Here is a 20,073-nt window from a genome sequence, read left to right as displayed (position 1 = left end):
AAAATGGTATGCCAATATATTACTATAAGGGTTGCAATACTGATATAGATGGATGGATGGATGGATGGATGGATAGATAGATATTCCCAAAAACCTGCAGTGGTAGGTCATTAGAAAAGCCATTAATATTGTATTAATTAACTTTGATATTATGATTTGTGAATTCATTCAGTGTTTTTTAGTTTACCTAGATACTGGTTATCTTAATATTGGTAAATCCTAATTTAAAAGCTAGTGCAATTAATTTAATGTAAAGCTTTATCAAATTAAATACTCCATAGTTCAAAAGTCATCATCTACGTGTTGAGTGGGATGAAATGATGATGTTTTTGGTCTTTTATATTCCATAATGTATATTCCTCTGGGGGCAATTCCAACAGGCATAATTGTGTTTGATGCACACACATGTAAATAAACATATTTATATTGTAAATGACTTTTACATTTATTAAAACAGCAGCTTAGAAAGTGCGTATAGGTGTAAAGTTAGACCGTCGTGAGTGATCCATACAGTCGGCTTTACAGTACGAACAAGCACACATTGATTATGAAATATCTTCAGTTATTTTCAGTTGTTTTTACTCGGCCTGTCTGCAGATGACTTCATTTGGAACAGTTTCACTTATGAAGAACACACATTCATCACAGACCATGATGTATAGTACTGAGTTTTTTAATAGCAAGCATCGTTGGCCATTCAAACAGAAAAAAACAATAAGAATAGAAAAATTTCCTTCATAATATTTCTTGTAAAAAACATTTCAGATATCTCATTGTTCGTCCCCAAGAAATTTAGTGAGTCCCCAGGAACAAGCGCCACAATTTGGTTTAATTTTGATGTGTCTGTCGCCATTTTCATATCGAGTAAAAAGAGAAAAATATATATTTTTTAATTCAAATGTATGTACTGATCCAATATAAAAAAGGCTGTTGATTGGACACACGTTGGCAGAATCCAGAGAATCTTTCATAACAAATGTTCGGGGGAAATGTCGGCAGTAAAAAGACGGGCGCATTGTACTGAAGTGTGTCAAAACATCAGCTCATACGTGTGTGAATAATGTATGAAAACATATGTGTGTACACTGTACAGAGGTTCATGATCACACACATGCGTTACGTTTAAGAAGGTTCATAAAAAGCCTCATAAAAATATGATTTAACTCATTTTTAGGCCTAACAACACCCACTCACACTCACAAACCCCAAACATAATCACCGGATTTCATCATTTATTACAGTGCATTAACTATCAGAATTAGTTCAGTTATTCCCCTTGGTGGTGAAATGTCACATTTATGTCAAGTTAAAGTGCTTTTTTAGTAATATTACAAAATATATTTTCTCCAATAAACAAGAGAAGACATTCGGATGAGAGAGCTGAGTGTGTGTTCAGATGCAACAAGTATGATGATGTTGTTAAAGACTGTTGGGTACATCAAATATTATACAATCCTCCATTAAAAAAAATAATAAGGTTCCAGTATTTTCGACACCTTTTGCAGGTATTTTGTTAATAAAAAAATAAAAACAGTAAAAAACCGTACAGTGATTCAGTGATTAGCAAGACGTTCAGACGTTTATCTACACAGATAAAAACAATTAAAAATAAATCTCATCAAGTCCATTTTCCCGCAGTCGAGCTCTTATTTTCTTATAACAGAAACAGAAATCAACTTTTTTTCAATTTCTGAAATCAAGTGTTCACTTTTTCGCACTCCTTCTAGAGGTTAAAGGAAGAGACGCTCGCTTCGAGAAAAGTCTCGAAAAAGGTTAATTTCTATATCGGGATCAGATTTAGTGATTAGTACGACCTTCTAGGGCTAAAGGAACAGGAATGACCCGATAAGAGCGTTAGAGCATCTCCAGCCGCAGTCCTTTTCCAGAAAGAAAGAAACAATGAATGCAAGCGCCTCTACGGACACCTTGTGCTGTACATTTGTACACGTCGGGTTCGTAACTTGCTGACCCAGATGTGTGCGTGGAGCCCACGGAGGTGTGGATCCAGGCGTGTCTCTCTCATGTGCGTGGGCGAGGTGTTTTTATACGAGCAGCTCGATTCTGTTCTTCCTTGCTTTCATCTCAGTTTCTCATCAGCTTTCCGTTTCCACTTCCTCTCTCTCTCTCTCTCTCTCTCTCTTCCCTCACACGTTGCTAATACGCACACTTCGCGGGCCGCTGTCTCGGTTGCGCCCCTTCTCTCCCTTTACTCCCTTCTCTCGCCCGTTCTCCTCCCCCCTGTAGTTCTCCTCCAGTCGCATCTTCTCCGGGTCCGACCCCGCCTCCTTGCCTCGGTGGTGGCGGGACGCCTGCGACGGCGGGCTCCCCGGTGGCGAGGCCTGCTTGAAGTGGGGCGGCGTTTTGGTTTTGGCCACTTTGTCGAAGAAGGTGAAGTCGGCCACGTATTTCCCCGAGGGAGACAGGGAGACGACGGGGGGGAACTCGTAGCCCCAGAGGATCTCGTCCGGGAGGTAGGAGGTCCGCACCTGGCAGGTAGCGGAGGTCGGCTCCACCGTGGCGCTCATGATCACGAGCAGCTCAAAGTCGGCCAGGTCCGGGTCCGTCCAGCCGCCACCTGGAGGACAGAGGAGACGTGAGGTTACGCGACGATCTTGAAGAAGAAGAAAAAACTAGCATTTTCCAAAGCAAGCCATATGTTTTATACGTGTTTTCTTACACCACGTTGAAAACAAAATGCAGAAAGGGAAGAAAACGCTGGAAAATAGATTTTCCATCACAGAAAAAGTGAGAATTTCAGAGCATAAACATAGCAGCATACATGTATTATGTATGGAAAGATACGGTGGAGGTCCAACGACTGGTTGGCTCGCTGCCTCCGCTGTGCACTGCGCTCATACCGCCCAAACGCCGCTCGCTCTGTCAGCACTGTTACCGCCGTTAGCACCGTTGGCTGCAAGCCGCTGCCACGCTGAGAGCCGCGTGGAGGCAATTATAGATGTGCTTTGAAAATTGTAATTTAAAGCTGCTATTTCTTTTGGGCCGCTCGTGGGCAGCATAACAGACTGAAGACTCTGAATCATAAACTTAGAAAGAAGTTGTGGTGATCATGGGTTATGTGTACCGGCGACACAATATTCATGCTCGTTTTAGTTTGTTTTAGGCCTCCGCTAACTCGTGAAGTAAACAACTAGTTCTGGAGCTGCTACATTCTCCAGTCTTCAGCAGATAATCAATAACTTTGTCCGTCCGCCCTTTGGCGTTGGACAGACGGAGCACACAGGTTTATTAGAGCTTCTCTATTGAAAACAGCTGGTGAGAATACAGTTGCTAGGCAGAATCCATGAAAATGAGCTAAAATAAGCTAAAGAGCATCATTGCAGGTGTATGGTCTATTGTATATGTGTGTGTGTGTGTGTGTGTGTAAAGCAGTAATATTAAGTAGCAGTGGACACACATGATTAGGCCTGAATGGAGCTCTGCTAGTTGTCTCAACTCATTGTCAATGATGTGATTTTAGGTCAAATCCCAGTGGATTTGCAAGAATGCAAGACTTGACAGGCATGAATGTGTCAAAGGAAAGAAACACACACACACACATACACACACACACACACACACACACACACACACGCACATCCTGAAATTTCCAAAACAAAAAAACATTCTGACTGATTCCAAAAACACTTGACCGGATCTCACACACACACACACACTTACAGAACTCATTGCTGCAAGTTAAACACACACACACACACACACACACACACAAAGTCAAAACTGACACCTGTTGGACATTTATGTTACAACCAATAATGTCTCATATATATAAAAAAGAAATTAAAAAAAGAATTAATAAAAAGAATATACACTTCTCAGTCGTCGACACACAAACCCAATAACACAAAGGACTCACTGGAAGACTCGTGCACTCAAACAAACACACACCTGCGTCAACACAGACTGTGTCATCTGTCATCTGTCTAAACAGTCCTTACCCTAACCCAGACCCAGAACCGCTCCCACCAAGCAAAGAAATACCAGGTTTCGCAACCACTCGTCCTCCAGCCTTGGTGGAGGGATTCTCTTCATCGTGGAGGGATCTTCACCAGCTGCATGGCTGGGGATGGAATACGGAGCAGGCGTTCATGGTTCCCCCTCGGGATGGATTGCAATAACTTCGGTGATCTTTACTTTCCACGTGAATATTAGGTGAACATTTTGATTTGCTGCTCATATATGGGGCGCCTGTGGGTCAGAGGTCAGCAGGTACGTCTTCCAATCAGGGGATTGGCGGTTCAATCTAGTCGATGTGTCCTTGAGCAAGAAACTTAACCCTGAATTGCTCCCCGTAGCCGTGTCTACGTTGTAAGGATGTGACATGTAAAGTGTCTTTGAGTACCTTATTATTTATTATTGGGTTATTATTTATAGACCTGCAACGCCGATGACACTTCCATCCGCCTCAGCTCAGACAGGAAGCACATAATGCTAAAATGAGAAGCGTAGACGTTAAACATAATCAACATTATACCTGCTCGGCATCAGCGTGTCAGCAGTGTCTTTGTAAGCATGTTAACATGATAGCATTTAGCATTGGAGTCCATCCACTTTCCTGAAGCGACACGCCTTTTAGAGTTTCAGAGTTCCTAGGAATGAAAAGTGCTTTGAAAGAGTCAGTGATGGTGTTTCCCACAGTGCACACATTTAAATGTGCCCCCCCCCCCCCCCCTAGTGTGGTACAGTGTGTGGACATGGTTAAGAGGAATGTGCAGATATTCCAGCTCAGTGGTTCGGACCCGACGCCTCTCCTATAGACCGTCTCCACAGCCCTCCTGGTCCACTCATAGTCACATAACGGCTTAAAGATTCACACTCTGGAAGTGTTCAATGTCCTCATCGGAGCGCTGAAGATCCCTCAAATGTTCTTCATCTTGAAAGAATAAAGCTAGCTTTGCAGGACGCTTTAAAGCTCCCTTCAAGGAACCAGTGAGCACAAAAGCGTGCTCGGTCACGGAAGTCTTTTTAAAATGTCCGCAGGAGACAGACGCCCATTCATCCGTGATCGATGTGTAGTCGTCATGTGTTGAATAACGCAGAGCATGGAAACAGCACATTCACCTACAGCCACACCCTTAAATATATCTAACTTTAAGCCCGAACATGATTTAATTAAACATGTGAGTTGAATGAAAAAGTGTGTTTTTGATCAGGTTATGACTGAAGCAGGGAAACAAAAAGGTCTCACTACCTCCACGTCACATTTAAGTTACCATTTCTATTCGAAGAAATAAGAAAGAAAAAGAAAGAGAATGTGTGTCGCTACTCAAGACGTGATATAAATGTTGACTTGTTGACACTCTGACACAGATCTTCAATCTCAAAGGTCTTTCGAATGCTTGTTCCTGAGAGTAAAGTGGCACGATGATGGACGTCAGTGTGGTCTCTAACACATACAGCACATTTGCTTCAATAAGTGTTTCAAACATCTGCAAAGTCAAAGTCAGTGCAGGCACCTTAAGGTCCCGATATAATAAGGTGCTATCAGCTCTTATGCCACTTTTTATGTCATGGGTGCCTTTAAGGCCTGGATGTATGCAGCCCGGACACGCCGGATGGAACAACAGCGACTACTGTTACAGCAGGCATTTAGATCAGGGATTACTGTGGTACACGCACAGTATTATGTGTAACTTAATCCCTTAAATATGGCTCCAGTTGAAATGACCTCTGAAGGGGAGGTAATGATGACGAAGACAAAACGTAAAAAGGGAAGGAAAGTTGAAGTTAAATGCCAGAGCAAAAAGGTATACAGGACGTGAGGAAAGGAAAGGATCGTACGACATCGAGTGTGTCAAGTGAGGCCGAGGAGATGAGAAGTCGACAGTGACTGAGCGGCGAGAGTGTAAACAACGCCGTGAGTCCTGATGCCTTTGTGGTTTCCAGCGCTGAGAGGTCTGTGCTGCTGTAAGTGGATCTGTGCAGGCTTCGTGTCAGCACCCCGGACTGTACGGCATTGTGCTCTAATGAGCGGTGTCTCTGCCGGTCTCTCTCACACACATTCCAGCCAAAGGAACCTTCTCCTCCGGTGCCAAAGCAGCCCGAGTCTGGACCGTTAGAGGCAGGCGGGCACGCAGCACATGACCGTAAATACCAATACACCTACGTACGCATACATATTTAATGTACTGTACGTACAGTTATTCTAAAAAAACATGTGAACGTATTTTTTTTAATTAAGGCATTTTTATAAAACATATAACGCCGTTTGCCTTTTAATGTTTGCTGGCAGTAGATTACCGTGTCATTTTATTTGACTAATGCAAGTTGTTTTTTACTTACAACCATTAAAATCTCAGCACTGCACATTGTGTTAAAGATAAGTTTTTGTTCGTGATATTTATGAATCAATCCAAGCAGCAATTTGTGCCAGAAACTGCAGTTCTTCAAATGGCCACTCGAGGCCGGCTTTAAAAGTGAGTGAGTCCTCATAAACCACCATGGTTAGGGTGCCCAACTTTAAAACCTAACAACGCAGTTGGTCTCTATAGCATATATCCCTGTTCATGACAACTATGTGGGAGATGTATTTTTTAATACAATTCTCATGTTTAAATTATGTTGGCACTTAAAGTTAGATCTATTTAAGGGGCGTGGCTGCTTTGAGTGACAGCTTCGTCATCCCGGCCCACCTCCGCTCCACCACTTTGCCCGTTTTTTAAAATTGAGCTGTGTGGTCACCGAGCTGGTGACAGAGATGGAGTCACCCGCTCTGAGCTTCACAAACCTATGGGTGACCTCACAGACACTACGTCCATATTCCTGTATCCGATCTGCCGCGCAACCTGGCACCATCGAGCCATGGCCTACCTTTCGCTGCCCAGGCCCTGAGAGGGCTGTTGTCGTCGATGGTGTGGTAGAAAGTCAGGGGGATGATGAGGAAGGGGCTGTCGCTGGACGTGTCCACCAGGAAAGGCACATTGCGCTGGTCCAACCGCACCGTCTCGCCCTCCTTGGTCAGCGACGTCTGAAGCAACTTCCCCGTCACCTTAGGGAGGAGCCAAGGCGCAGTCAATACATGTAGCCAAGAGGTTGCAGAAGGCATCCTGTAACCAGAAGGCCCCAGGTTTAGTACCTACACCGGCCAATATCTTCATCACAGGCGATATGCCCTTGAGCATGGCATTATAGAAACCCCTTCTCAAGGACTTGTGGGTCTCATGAAAGCTTTTCTAATAATGTCCTTCACTGCACAGGTTTCCAGGTAGGACTGCATGTCAGAGGGTGCATGCATCATGCATACACAGACAGACAGGAAATCAAAACATCCGGCATCTCAGGTTGTAATCACTTCTGACGAGAGGCAACAGGAATGGATCAAACCCAAAAGCGACTCGCGTACCTGGCATCCCAGCAGAAGGCTTTTGCGCATGTTGGCCACTCGGATCATGAGGCAGGGCCGACCCTCGTGATTTGAAACGACGGCGTGTTGACTGAACTTCACTGTCTCGCCTCTCTTCTTGGGACGAGCGACCTACAAGAAGAGGGCAAACATGTCGCAGTTAGTTCCCGTTTACTACGTACTGTAAAGACTCCCCTTGTATCCGTTGGTGCTCATCTACGGGGGCCTCGGATTTCCTCTTTCCTTGTTCAAGATAAGTGAGGAGATAACTTTGCTTTTTTGACAGATAAGAGTAGTTATAATCGACATCCTGACAACCTGTAAGCATAACCCTGAACCTTAAGCTGATAACTCTTGACAGCTGTGGTGATACCGGATGGTTAGAGGAAGGACATGATAGGTTGAGGGGGTTTGAGGATTCAACCAATGCAATGTCACATCCCAACGGTTTAAAGGAAGAACACAACTCCAACTCAAACTAACCTTCGCAAGGAAAGTGCCGGTGATGAAGATCTCCAACACCATGGTGATGACCAGCTGAAAGATGAGCAGCATGATGGCGCCGGGACACTCCTCGGTGATGCACCGGAAACCGTATCCAATTGTGGTCTGAGACTCCAGAGAGAAGAGGAAGGCTCCCGTCAGGGTCTTCACCTCCATTACGCACGGAGTATGGTTGGAGGGGGGGTCAAACTCTGGAGGAAGAGAGGGAGAATAGAGGATCTACGGTTTAAGGGGTTGAAAACAAATTATCAAGGAACATTTTGTTCCCTCTCGAAGATCCGCCACATCGTTCTCACGCTCTCTCTCTCTGCAGTGTTATAAACTTTGTGTCTTCCTCGTTAACTCGTGCACAAAAGGGTCTTGTGCTTCCGCAGCCAGACGGCATGGGAAAGGACTCCACCGTCCTCCCTCCGTCTTCCTTACCCTGGAGATCTCCGTGCACCAAGGCAACCAGGTACCAGAGCACCCCGAACGCGAACCAGGTCCCGGCGAAGGTGGCGGCGAAGAGGAAGAACTTGTAGCGCCACTGCATGTCCAGGAAGGTCGTCCAGAGGTCGCGGAGGTACAGCGCCCCTCGGCCGCTCACGTGCTCGATGCGTACGTTGCTTCTTCCGTCTTTGGAGAGGACGCGGCGCCTCCTTCGCAGGGCGCAGGGCCCTCCGGCTCCCGTTCCTCCTCCTCCTCCACCTACGTCTGGGGAGCCCAGCAGGGGCTTGGTGATGTCCGTCTGCGTCTGGGAGTGGCATACTCTCTGAGGAGAGCAGCCTTCGGAGGAGGGGGCAGTGGCTGAGGTCATGGCCGGTGCTACAGGGGGGTCGGAGACAGGAGACCAAAGGGAGGTGGAAGAGAAGAGAAGTTGGTAAAGAGGGTGCTTATTTTTTTTTAATAGAGAAAAGGGCATATGTTGCATGGGCAGTACGATCAAGTGGACAGCAGCAATGCAAAGATGCAGGATGTGTGAAGAGGAGAAAAGAGAGAGCACACGAGAGAGGGAGATGACGATGAAGAGAGAAGAAGAAGAGGAAGGGGATTAGGAGTTTTTTGAACTGGACAGTGTCGTGGTCGGTCCACGGTGGTCCATCTAAGCCCCCCTTCGCCTTTCAATGGAGGCAGCTGGCCTTGTCAAAATAAAAGCCTCCTTTCAGCATGAAGGCACAGCTGCCCTTTCACATTAAAAGCGCGATAGTGCCGGCTCCTTCACGTGTCGGTTGCACAAGAGGGCTTCTGAATTGAGATGAGGAGACGCCACTGACTTGCTATTCCACATGAGGAAGATTAAGACGAGACTAGACAAGACTCTTTAGATTTGAAGTTCTGAGAGACTTCATTTATCCGTGATTTGCAGCATAAAGATAAATTGAGATGTGCATCATTTTGAAGTCAGATCGAGCTTTTGAGAGATTTAGGGGAAGAAAGGTTGGCGATTCTCTTGCAAATAAATACCTGCAGCCAGGTTTTGGGAATTCGATGTACATTAATGAAACATGCATGTCATGTTTTGACGTCCAAATACATTTGGAAACTTATTTATGTTAAATAGATGTATAGTTTTACTTCCACACAACGACAGAAGCACGTGAATGCCTCTATGTCAAACAATGGGGATGGGATGGATCTGTACATAAGTGTTTGTGGATCTGAATGTGTCAGCTGTATATTGACCAAATGAGAAGGCCCCCACCCCACCCTTGGGTGCCTCGGCCACTTATTCTCCCTGTACCCACTGAACAGTTTCACCCTCATCTGGGCTGCAGTTTCTCCATATCTTTCTTTTTTCTTTCCTTCTCTCTGGCTCACACTCACTGCTCAGCAAATGGCCCTTTTGTCTCAAACGGCCTCGGCTTTCCGGAGCGAATACGGCAAAAAAAAAGCCTAAAACAAAACAACACAAACGAAAGCCAAAGAAACACGACAATCTGATACGCTCTGTCCTTTCTGACCCTTCCTCTCTCCCCTCTCCGTGCCGGAACTCACACTGAGTGAATGAATAGAGATCTGTGTTGATGTCTGTGCTCTGAATACTAACATGTGGAGGGCGCGAGGGGAGAGGGAGGCGGGGCCAAGAGGAGGCCCATGTGATTGGCCGTGTTCATCTCCAGCTGAACTCTGAACCCTGCGTAGCTCCTGCCTACACATACAGTAAACACACACTCGTGTATGAACATATGGACCTTTTGAAGAGTTTGAGCACAATACAAGACAGAACAGTGTACGCGGGACTCTACAGCTTCATCGAAAATCAAGTAATATTTCACTAAGTGCAACGTTTTGGTTCATTTATAAGTTAAGAGTGAACAGTTAAAGAAGTTTTTTGTTCAATTTAGCTGAAATTCATTCTTGGTTTTGTTCTTTTCTGTCCAAATTTGTGAAAAAGAAAAATCCAGAACATCTCCACCCTTAATCCGTTGACAGTATTTACAGTAATCACCCTTATCAATTACTCAAAGCAACTTTGATCAATATTAGAAGTGTATCAGTCTCGCTGACAGCAATATGGACTCCCTCCCTTGTGCAATGACTTTGTCCACACTCAAGGTTAGGATCTCTTCCTCTCCATCCCTCTCCTTCCCTCTGTCCTGTGCGCACAAGAATCCTTTGTTTTCGAGGAGATGAAAGGGACAAAAGGCACCATTGAAAAATACGACTGGGTGAGCGAGTGAGCGAAAGAGAGAGAGAGAGAGAGAGAGAGAGAGAGCAAGTTCGACGGGGAAAGGAGAGCGGCACGGAGGGTTAAAGTTTGCGTGTGTGTGCTGACTGCGTTTGATCGTGTGAGTGTGTGTGTGTGTGTGTGTGTGTGTGTGTGTGAGTATGCTGTGCTTGACATTGTGAGGGGGAAGAAGGGAGAGAATAATTGGTTTTGAGGGGAGGAATGAGAGGGAATTGAGCATCGGGTGACAAAGGGAGTGAAAGAGGAAGAGGGAGGGAAATGGATGGTGTGGGAGCGAGAGGAAGGGCTATGTGGAGTGAAGGTGGAGGAAACAGATCGGTGACAAAAGGCGGTCATTAGTATTCCAGAGGAGAGAGTAATCCCTTCCACTCAGTGCCCCTGTCCGGTGCCCACAGCCATAAAGAACCCCGAGCAGCCAGTACACTGCGCTGAAAAGACTCAATACACCGCGGGCTGAATGGCTCTCTGACCACTGGCCACGCCGAGAGGAACGGCCGAAACATCAACACAGGTGGAGCCAGAAGGGGGCATCTCCTCCGCCAGCGCGGGGCGTCAACACCACCCAAATGCAGCGCCGCAAATGAGCCCTCTGAGGTGTCAGTGTGTCTTTATTGGGATTGAAGAGAGAGCCTCTTCTTCTTGCTGTGCTTTTGTTTGTTTGTTGTTTTTTTGTTTGTTTTTTGTTCCATTTCCGGTTTGGGCTTTTTTCGCTTCCGGCCATTATGATTGAGTTTTACCCGGCGGCTCTGATTGGTTCACACAGCCTGCGGTCAGTTCTCATAAACTGGGGACACGTCAACCTGTGTGTGTGCGTGTGTTTCTATGGTTACTACGCCGATGTTTAACTGGATATTAATATTATGGGGCTGCCACAAACAATCAGTACACCAGTAGTTTGCTTTGAGGATCCGGAAGCTCAGTGCAGATGTGAAGTTAAAAGACGAAATGAAAGTTGGAGCACTTCCTCATTGGTCAAGGTCAAGGTCAATACAGAAACTCTATTTACCATGACTGTCAGACCTAAATGTGTCCGGTGAAATCCATGAATCTACAAAAAGAAAAGGAATTTCTCAGATACTCCAATGAGTTTTCCCAATAGTTTATTTCTTAAAAAGTAGAAGAATTTTTACAACCTTTAATTAAAATGTGTATTGTCTCTGAACATTTTTAAATAACCACATTTGGAGAGTCACAGTTTACACTGGCGAGCCATTAATCGAAACAAAAATTTGAAAATCCCTATCTAGACGACAGATACATTAATATTTACAATGTTTCTGCACTGCCACACCCAAAAAGGGAAAGATGGAATAATCATATTTAGGATAACGGGGCACACATTTTGCATATAAAAAGTGACAGAATTGTGTAATAAATTAGAAATAGAGCTTGAGAGTTCACCTTCCCACCTCTGGCCAGTTGCTGCTTGGGAAAGGAACGTACTAACACCTCAACATCCCTCTGAACAACATCCGATACTTAGAGGGAAATAAAAAATCAAGCAAAGAATGAATCTCCCCCCCCCAAAAAATAACTTTAATTCTCATGAAAAGTGCAGCTGAAACTTAATCCTCTTCAATACATTCAGGGTTTTATATGCCGTGCGTGTTCCACGTTGACATAATTTACCTTCGCGTGCTTCCAAAAGGAAGTAAAAGTAATCGGTTGCCATGGTGACGGTCCAAAAAAAAACTCGGAAAATAAATCTCAAAAAAAAAATTGCAGCTGAGGAGTTACGACGCCGATTAAAAAACAGAGAGCGGCTGTCGGCCACCGGGCTCTTTTACACCTTCTCCTTCCTCCGGGTCACAAGCGTCTCGCTGCTGTAAATCCGCCACGCCGGTGGTGCTGATGAGGATTCCTCAACGTGCGATTTGATTGGACCGGATGTTTGTTTTTTCGTCGCACCTGTACGAGTTCTGTACGACAACTTATATTGTTCGGCAGTAGTTCCTTTTTTATGTATTTATTATAAGTCAGTGACATGTCATGTTTATTATTCACGGGTATCCGGAGCTCGGCAGGCTCAGGATGCTCGGAGACTCAGCTAAAAGTTTAATTTCATCCCACTGTGGGAGTAAATATTGTCGTATTTTATGGTATTTTCTCACCAATGATGCTAGTAATTACATTTTTTTTAACTACACATTAAATAGTGGAACCTCCTCTAATGCTTCACACTTTCACTCTCCCTCAAACTCGACAGGGACCGAGCACCTGTTTGAATGTTTTCTCTGAGAATCCTAAAACACTATTAGAAGAACTATTAATGAAAAAGAGAAAAAGAGCGGTGCTTACAGTGTTGTGTCTTAGGAAGGTAACAATGAAAAAGAAAGAAAAGATAAGATACAGACACACTTAGTCCTGTAGTGCTGTTAGAAATATTGCAGGGATGACACTAAACACACATTATTTCTTATAATCAAACATTCCTTTGGTGTCTTGATAAGAAAGCGACAAAAGCAACTTATTTCGTGTGTGTGTGTGTGTCTTACCTTTCCGTTGAGTTCACTTGGACCACAGATTGGAAACGTGGTAGATTAGTTTCACTGTCCAGTATTCGATCTGTCTTGGAGGGAAAAAGATTGAAGGCAAGAGGAGAAGTTCCCGAGCCCCCCGTTGACGTCCCGAGCGCGCTCCTTACATCACCTCTCGCTTTGACGTCACATGGTCGGCGTTCTCTCGCGGTCCCTCCACGTCGTTGTCATCCTGTCACACTTACAGAAATAGAAGGAAAAAAATTGTAAACTCTGAACAAATATCAGGAGAGGCCCCCCTCCTCCCTCCCCCGGGGATGAGGATGAACCGGCGGGCGAGTCGGTTTCCCCCGGCACGCTGGTACCGGCAGTACCGGTTCTGGCTCACTGTTACTGGGTCATTATGTAACCGGACGAGCACAGTTTGCTCTCCTTCCTGCGCGTGAAGCTGGAAGCCCTGTGCGTCCCGGACACAGAGACGTTAAAGAAGCCTGTGCTGTCCACTCCTCCAGGACCACCCCCCCCCCCGCCCCCGCACGCCTCTCTATATAAACCCGAAAGCCTTCAGACTGTGTCACGACATTTTAAATTCATTAATTCAGCTCTCCTCCCACCCTCCCTCCCTTCCCCGTGTCTCTCCCTCACTGTACTCTATAAATGGGCCTCTTTGTTGCGAGGCCTCCTCCGCCGTGGCAGCCTTTGTCAACTTTCTCATGTAAATGTTTGATGGCCGTAAGATACAAGCCGGGAAGTTGTTGGACTGAAACGGAGAGAATTTACAAATCAAAGACGGCGAAGGGAGAGAAATAAAAACACAACGGGGTTCTTTTATTGTGCACTTGGCCACTTGCAGCTTTTTTGTGTGTGCGTTGGCCAGCGTCTGTGAGGCTGTGCCATGTCCGCCTGCGAGAGGGGGGGAGAGCACATGGTCCTGCTGTGAATGGAAGAGCAAAGTGTCACCTTCACCTCGGAAGGAAGGAATGAAGGAAGCAATAACATGCCGTACATCTACACACACACACGAGGAGGGTCTTGTACTTGTGCTCTGCTTCCTTTCAGAGGGAGATATTGTTGGTTTTATTGGTTTCACTTTATTCAAATGAAGTCTTCTGTGCAACAAAAATAAAATATGATGTATTTTGACATATTAAATTGCCCAGCAGCATATAAAGTAGCGCAAATCACTTAATTCAACATGAATCCATCAGTAATAACCAGACACTAACAATATATAAGTACACATTAATACTCTGAAGGGTGCTTCTGTTTTTGATACTTTTACTTTTGTGACATGGTTTACATTTTGCAGATGTTTTTTTTTTTACGGTGGTTTAAAATCTTTTTCTTAACCCTTGTGTTGCCTTAGGGTCATTTTGACCCAAATCAATATTACACCCTCCCCCCGCCTTTGGGTCATTTTGACCCGATTCAATGTTTCACCCTCCTGTTACCTTTATATTTACTAACATATTTTACCCTTTGGGTTCAATTTGACGCCAGCAATTAAAACCTCCAGAAAATTATTAGAATTAATATTGTTTTCCAAGTTTAAGTGTGAGGCACTTTATGTTTGTTTGTTGACTACCGAAAGAACACCGACATTAAACATTGAATGGGGTCAAATTATTCCTAAGGCGGGGGGAGGGTGTAATATTGGTTCGGGTCAAAATGACCCTAAGGCAACACAAGGGTTAAGTAACGTACTCCGGAATATTAGATACGTGTTTATTTTTAATTTGCGAGTATTAAGTCCTGAGGTGCCAGGAGGGAATAAACACCTTTTACGTTGAAAAACAACTGTGATCATGTACATTTTTAAAAGAAGGCCAAATTATGTTGATTTCCTTTAAATATTTTAGCTTTTTTTGTTTCAAACATGTGGAAAAGAAAGCCAGATCAACTATTTGATTATACGCTACAATTACATATGCTTTAAGTATAATATACACTACTATAACACAGTAATTAATCACTATTGAGTCCGTGTACGTCTAGAAGCAGTCTTTCTCATTCTAAAGACAGTAAAAAGGTCAGCCATTCAAAGCTAGCCTTTTAACTTTGTTTTGACGGGGGTTCAATTTACCGACTGTTCGGATGGGGGTCCCCAGGTGAGGCGGAGACGCATGAATCTGCTGCCGCACAATAAACCCTGGCGCTGCACTGAAGGAGGAGAAGGAGAAGAAGGAGAAGAAGGAGTTCTTTCTCCTTCTTCTTGTATTTGGGGCTGTTTGCTGATTTATCCAGTAACCGTTATATTGATCCAGTAACAGTGATAGTACTTTGTATTACTTTTTTAAATTTTATTTTTACTTTTTAATCTATTTTACCTTTTAATTACTTTTTAACTTTTTTACTTTTTTATTACTTTTGTACATTTTTATCACTTTTTTACTTTTTATTACTTTTTTTTAACTTTATTACATTTTTATTACTTTGTATTACTTTTTTATTTATTTTATTAAATTTGCATTACTTTTTTACTTTTGCATTACTTTTTTATTACTTTTGTACTACTTTTGTACTTTTTTATCAGTTTATCACTTTTTATTACTTTTTTACTTTTTTTAAACTTTATTAAATTTGCATTACTTTTTTACTTTTTATTACTTTTTTACTTTTCATTACTTTATTACTTTTTTTATATTCGGGGCTGTTTGTGATTGATCTTTTAAAATACCTTTTAATTACTTTTTTTACTTTTGTACTTTTTTATTACTTTTGTACTACCTTTTTATTACTTTTTTACTTTAAAAAAATACTTTTATTACATTTGTATTACTTTTTATTACTTTCTTACTTTTCTTACATTTTCTTACTTTTTGACTTTTTATTTCTTTTTGACTTTTTATTACTTTTCATTACTTTATTACTTGTTATTATATTCGGGGCTGTTTGTGATTGATCCAGTAACAGTGATATTGATCCAGTAACAGTGGTATTGATCCAGTAACAGTGATATTGATCCAGTATCAGTGATATTGATCCAGTAACATGTATTACTTTGTTCACAAACTGTTTTTCTTTTGCTTCAACGGCAACAATATTCTCATTTCTTGATTGAAGAGGTCAAAGTCTAACATTGTATGAAGGACGCTGCGTGACCTCACTTAGCCAACAGCAACCAACACATTGCTCCTTTTACTGAGTTACTGAGAATGGAGTCAAGAGAGGAGGGGGAAGCAGAGGAAGAGAAGAGATGAGGAAGTGAAAGAGAAAGAATATGACACAAAGAAAATGAGGAAGGAAGAGAAGGAGCAGACAAGAGAAGGTGGAGGAGAGAGGACTTTGTGGACTTTGAAAGAGGAGGTGTGACGGGAGGAGACAAAGTAGAACACGGTGACGTAATGCAGACCGGTCGGAAAGGCTCCCCTTCGTTTTCACCTCCTTCTTCCTTGTTTCCATCCCTCTCTTTGTTGATCGGCCTCCTTGCCCAGTTTGTGGTTACATCATATGTTACATCATAGTCACAAAAAATGCAGAAACCCAAAGAAAAGAACAAACATTAACCACAGACGCACACAAAGAGACCAAAAAAAAGAGAGAAAGACACACAAGAAGAATATTGCTTTGGAATTGTTATTAAACTCAATTAAATGAAATATAAAAATATATATAATCATGTATTGCATTTAATGTGCACATGTCTGGGCCCAGGTTCTGGGTTGTGAACATCCGGTAAGAGACGAAGAAGCAGATCTGGCAGCAGAACTTTGGCAACCTTAGAAGAAGATTTTAAATATATCAATAACCACAACCTGTTGCCTCAGACGTCTCTGAGAAGACGTCCCCAGTCCCCCAATTCTGCAGGGACAAAACCTCCTAAAAATGGCCCAGAGGTGATGAAAATGAGTGACATACCTGCTCGTGCTTTGCATTTATGAGACGCACTCTATCCAACACGTTCTGTTTGTGTTTTTATTGTTTACAATTTGTCATTGTAAACCAAAAGAAAAGTCTGCATTACTATCTCACGCCATCTAGTGGTTGTATGTAACACACACACTCAGCAGAGGTACAGACAGGCAGACTATATTTACATACAAACACATATATATATATATTTTAATATATAGATATATATATGAATATATATATATATATATATATAAATATATACATATATATATATATATATATATATATATATATACATATATATATCCTGCATCGCTGACTCCCTGCCATGAACTCTGGTCTTTTTTAATAGGAAGCTGGATCTTCCTAACACTTGATTGGAAGATGTTTTTATTAAATTATAAGCTGTATGGAGGAAATAAAACGTCATCCTTGTGACTACAAATTAAATTTCCACTCATGTGACATGCAGTCAGGTCCCAACTTAAAATGAAAACCTGAATGTAGTGTGTGTGTCAAGAAATATAATGACATATGCTTATCTGTGGTGTCCTTGAGGCCTATGGTCTGACTCAACATTTCCAAGGTTGCGGTGACGGATGTTGTCTGATCATTTCTGTGTTTTCTTTGAGAGTTCAATCTCCCCGCACACAAATGTCCAAACCGAGGTTGCGACAAAGCGTTGCATCACTGAACACACCAGTGACCTGTTGACTCAGAGCTTCTCCCTCTCTTGCATCTCAGTCAATGAGCGTGTGGACATCTCTTTGCTGAGGACAGTCATATATTGTTAGATTCTGATTACGTCCATGACTATTTTCTTTTATTACAGTTTATTGCGGTACTGTATACACATATTTATTCCCTAGTAAGACACTCTATAGTTCTCCGTTAGGTTGCTTCCCAGCTCTGGCTTCCTCTCTCACTTCCATTGCTTCATCTGATTACCGCTGGAAGCAACGCAACTGATAATGACCCAGAGGTCATGTATGTCTGTTATATAACTCTGACCACACAAGTGACTGTGTGTGTACACCTACTTACCAACATTATTAGAAGGTCATTTGATCAATATTGTTTACGTTGTCTCATGTATTTTCTAGAAATGTCTAGGTTTTTTTTACTTGATTAAATTTGCATTACTTTTGTATTACTTTTTTACTTGATTAAATTTGTCTTACTTTTTCATTACTTTTTAAAACTTTTTTACTTATTTTTTACTAAAATTACTGGTATTTAACCTTTGAATTACTTTTTTATATTTTAATACTTTTTTACTTTTCATTACTTTTTTACTTTTAATTACTTTTCTACTTTTCATTACTTTTAATTACTTTTCTACTTTTCATTACTTTTCTTAACTTTTTTACTTTTAATTTCTATTACTTTCATTACTTTATTACTTTTTACTTTTCATTACTTTTTACTTTTAATCACTTTATAATTTGTTATACTTTATTACTTTGTATGACTTCATGACTTTTTAAGACACTCTCTATACATGTGTGTTTCTACTGTCTTTTATCAGAACATTGGACAAACAAACTTTGATTAAACTCACACGGATTTGAACGTGAAGAGACCCCGGCCTGTTAAATTAGGGGTATATAGGGTTGCTCCAACTCATATTGTGTAAGTGTGTGTGTGTGTTGTATCTGTGAGAGGTCGGACTGTGTAATCAGTGACCTTGAGCTGTACAGCAACACTCACAGAAATCAGCTGCGGGCCATATGTAAGTGATGCATCTCGACAAAGAACAAACAGAGAACAGGAAGCAATGGGTTTATTTGATGTACTAATACATTATACACGTCTTGTGTGCCGTATAGCGCTGGAAAAGTGTCACGGCCATGCAAAAGTCGGGTCTTTTCTCAGTATTTGTACAACCTTAAATGAACTGTAACGTTGTGTCTTTTTTTTTAATCAGCACTTAAAAAAGCAAACATGAAAAAATTACACGGAGAGCAAAGAGAAAGATAAGAAAATCTGCTGCCGAGTGACAGAAAAGAGAACGTAAACTGTACCTGTGCTCTGTGTCGGCCGTTATTACTTCTCATGTCACCCTGCATGCACCCAGAAGGCCGAGCCGCTCTTTTCAGGGTCAGGCGGCCACAACAGTTGCGTAATCACTGTCTGTCTCTATCGGGCTGTTATTGTCCCGGTGGGGCAGAAAGGCAACGGGGATGGACCCAGGATGATAAAGGAGAACAAAATATCCAAAACACAACAAAAGGAGAAACTGAAAATACAACAAGCAACAACAACAAAAACACAAAACAGAACCGGGTGAATAGACACAAGGGATATCAAGAGGGACCAACACAGAGACCGGGGAACGCAGGGTTTAAATACCCCGGGATACACAAGAGGCAGGGAACTTCAAAATAAAACACTCTGAACCAAAACCAGGATCGTGACAATTCACAGCCAATTAAAAATAGCCGATCTCTTTATTCTATATCGGACTCTGAGGGAACATCTACCCATTAAAAATAATTAAAAATCCTGTGTATGCCATCGATGTTTAGGGCCTTAACCCTCCTGTTACTTTTAGGGTCAATTTGACCCCATTCAATGTTTAACGTCGGTGTTCTTTGGGGTCAATTTGACCCCAGGCTGTTTTTCACTGTGTCAAACATATAAGAAATATCAACTTTTTTATATATTTAAAGGGCTATTTAGGTAGTCAACAAACAAACATAAAGTACCTCACACTTAAACTTGGGAAACAATATTAATTCTAATAATTTTCTGGAGGTTTTAATTGCTGGGGTCAAATTGACCCCGAGGGTAAAATATGTCAGTGAATGTGAAGGTAACAGGAGGGTTAAAAGAGAACTCGATTTCACATCCACGTCATGGCTGCAACCGGTAAGACCGGTATCCAAGGTTTAAAGAGAGAGAGCAGCTTCCTTTCATTTACAGTAAACCTGACCCGTGTCCTGTGTATCTGACTATTAGCATTAAAAGTGTGACAACAATGTAAGAGATCTTGTTTGTCGTTGTCAGGGTGCGATGACATCATTGCCTTCACAGTTGTCTCCATTAAAGATTTACAAAACATTCGCCACATACTTTTAAACGAGTCAAACGACGACAGAAAACAGTAACAAAAATCTTATTTTTTTAATTTGATGATATTCAGCGGGTACAATGGCGTGAAAAAAGAAAAAACGACGAAGGACGACAGAATCTGTCCGCACTTTTTT

At 42.4% G+C, this 20,073-nt stretch overlaps 1 protein-coding gene across 4 annotated transcripts; it reads right to left on the bottom strand.

The window, feature by feature from the left end:
* Positions 1–657: 657 nt before the first annotated feature.
* LOC130212004 (ATP-sensitive inward rectifier potassium channel 10-like) lies at positions 658–19,684 on the bottom strand. Of its 4 annotated transcripts, none has more exons than XM_056443082.1 (7): positions 18,889–19,684; positions 13,028–13,249; positions 8,288–8,668; positions 7,844–8,055; positions 7,361–7,492; positions 6,829–7,006; positions 658–2,575 (listed from the first exon to the last, which is right to left on the bottom strand). In XM_056443082.1, the coding sequence occupies exons 3-7, from the start codon at positions 8,658–8,660 to the stop codon at positions 2,145–2,147; spliced, it is 1,326 nt and encodes a 441-aa protein (XP_056299057.1). In that variant the 5' UTR covers positions 8,661–8,668; positions 13,028–13,249; positions 18,889–19,684; the 3' UTR covers positions 658–2,144. The 4 variants fall into 4 exon arrangements, with proteins under 4 accessions (XP_056299057.1, XP_056299059.1, XP_056299058.1 ...); XM_056443084.1 differs by lacking the exon at positions 18,889–19,684 and having other exon boundaries at positions 13,028–13,101; positions 13,177–13,490; XM_056443083.1 differs by lacking the exon at positions 18,889–19,684 and having other exon boundaries at positions 13,028–13,097; positions 13,177–13,490.
* Between the last annotated feature and the right edge of the window lie 389 nt (positions 19,685–20,073).

This window comes from Pseudoliparis swirei, chromosome 21, assembly GCF_029220125.1.
Source record: "Pseudoliparis swirei isolate HS2019 ecotype Mariana Trench chromosome 21, NWPU_hadal_v1, whole genome shotgun sequence".
NCBI lineage: Eukaryota > Metazoa > Chordata > Actinopteri > Perciformes > Liparidae > Pseudoliparis > Pseudoliparis swirei.
This window is presented reverse-complemented; position numbering and strand designations above follow the sequence as displayed.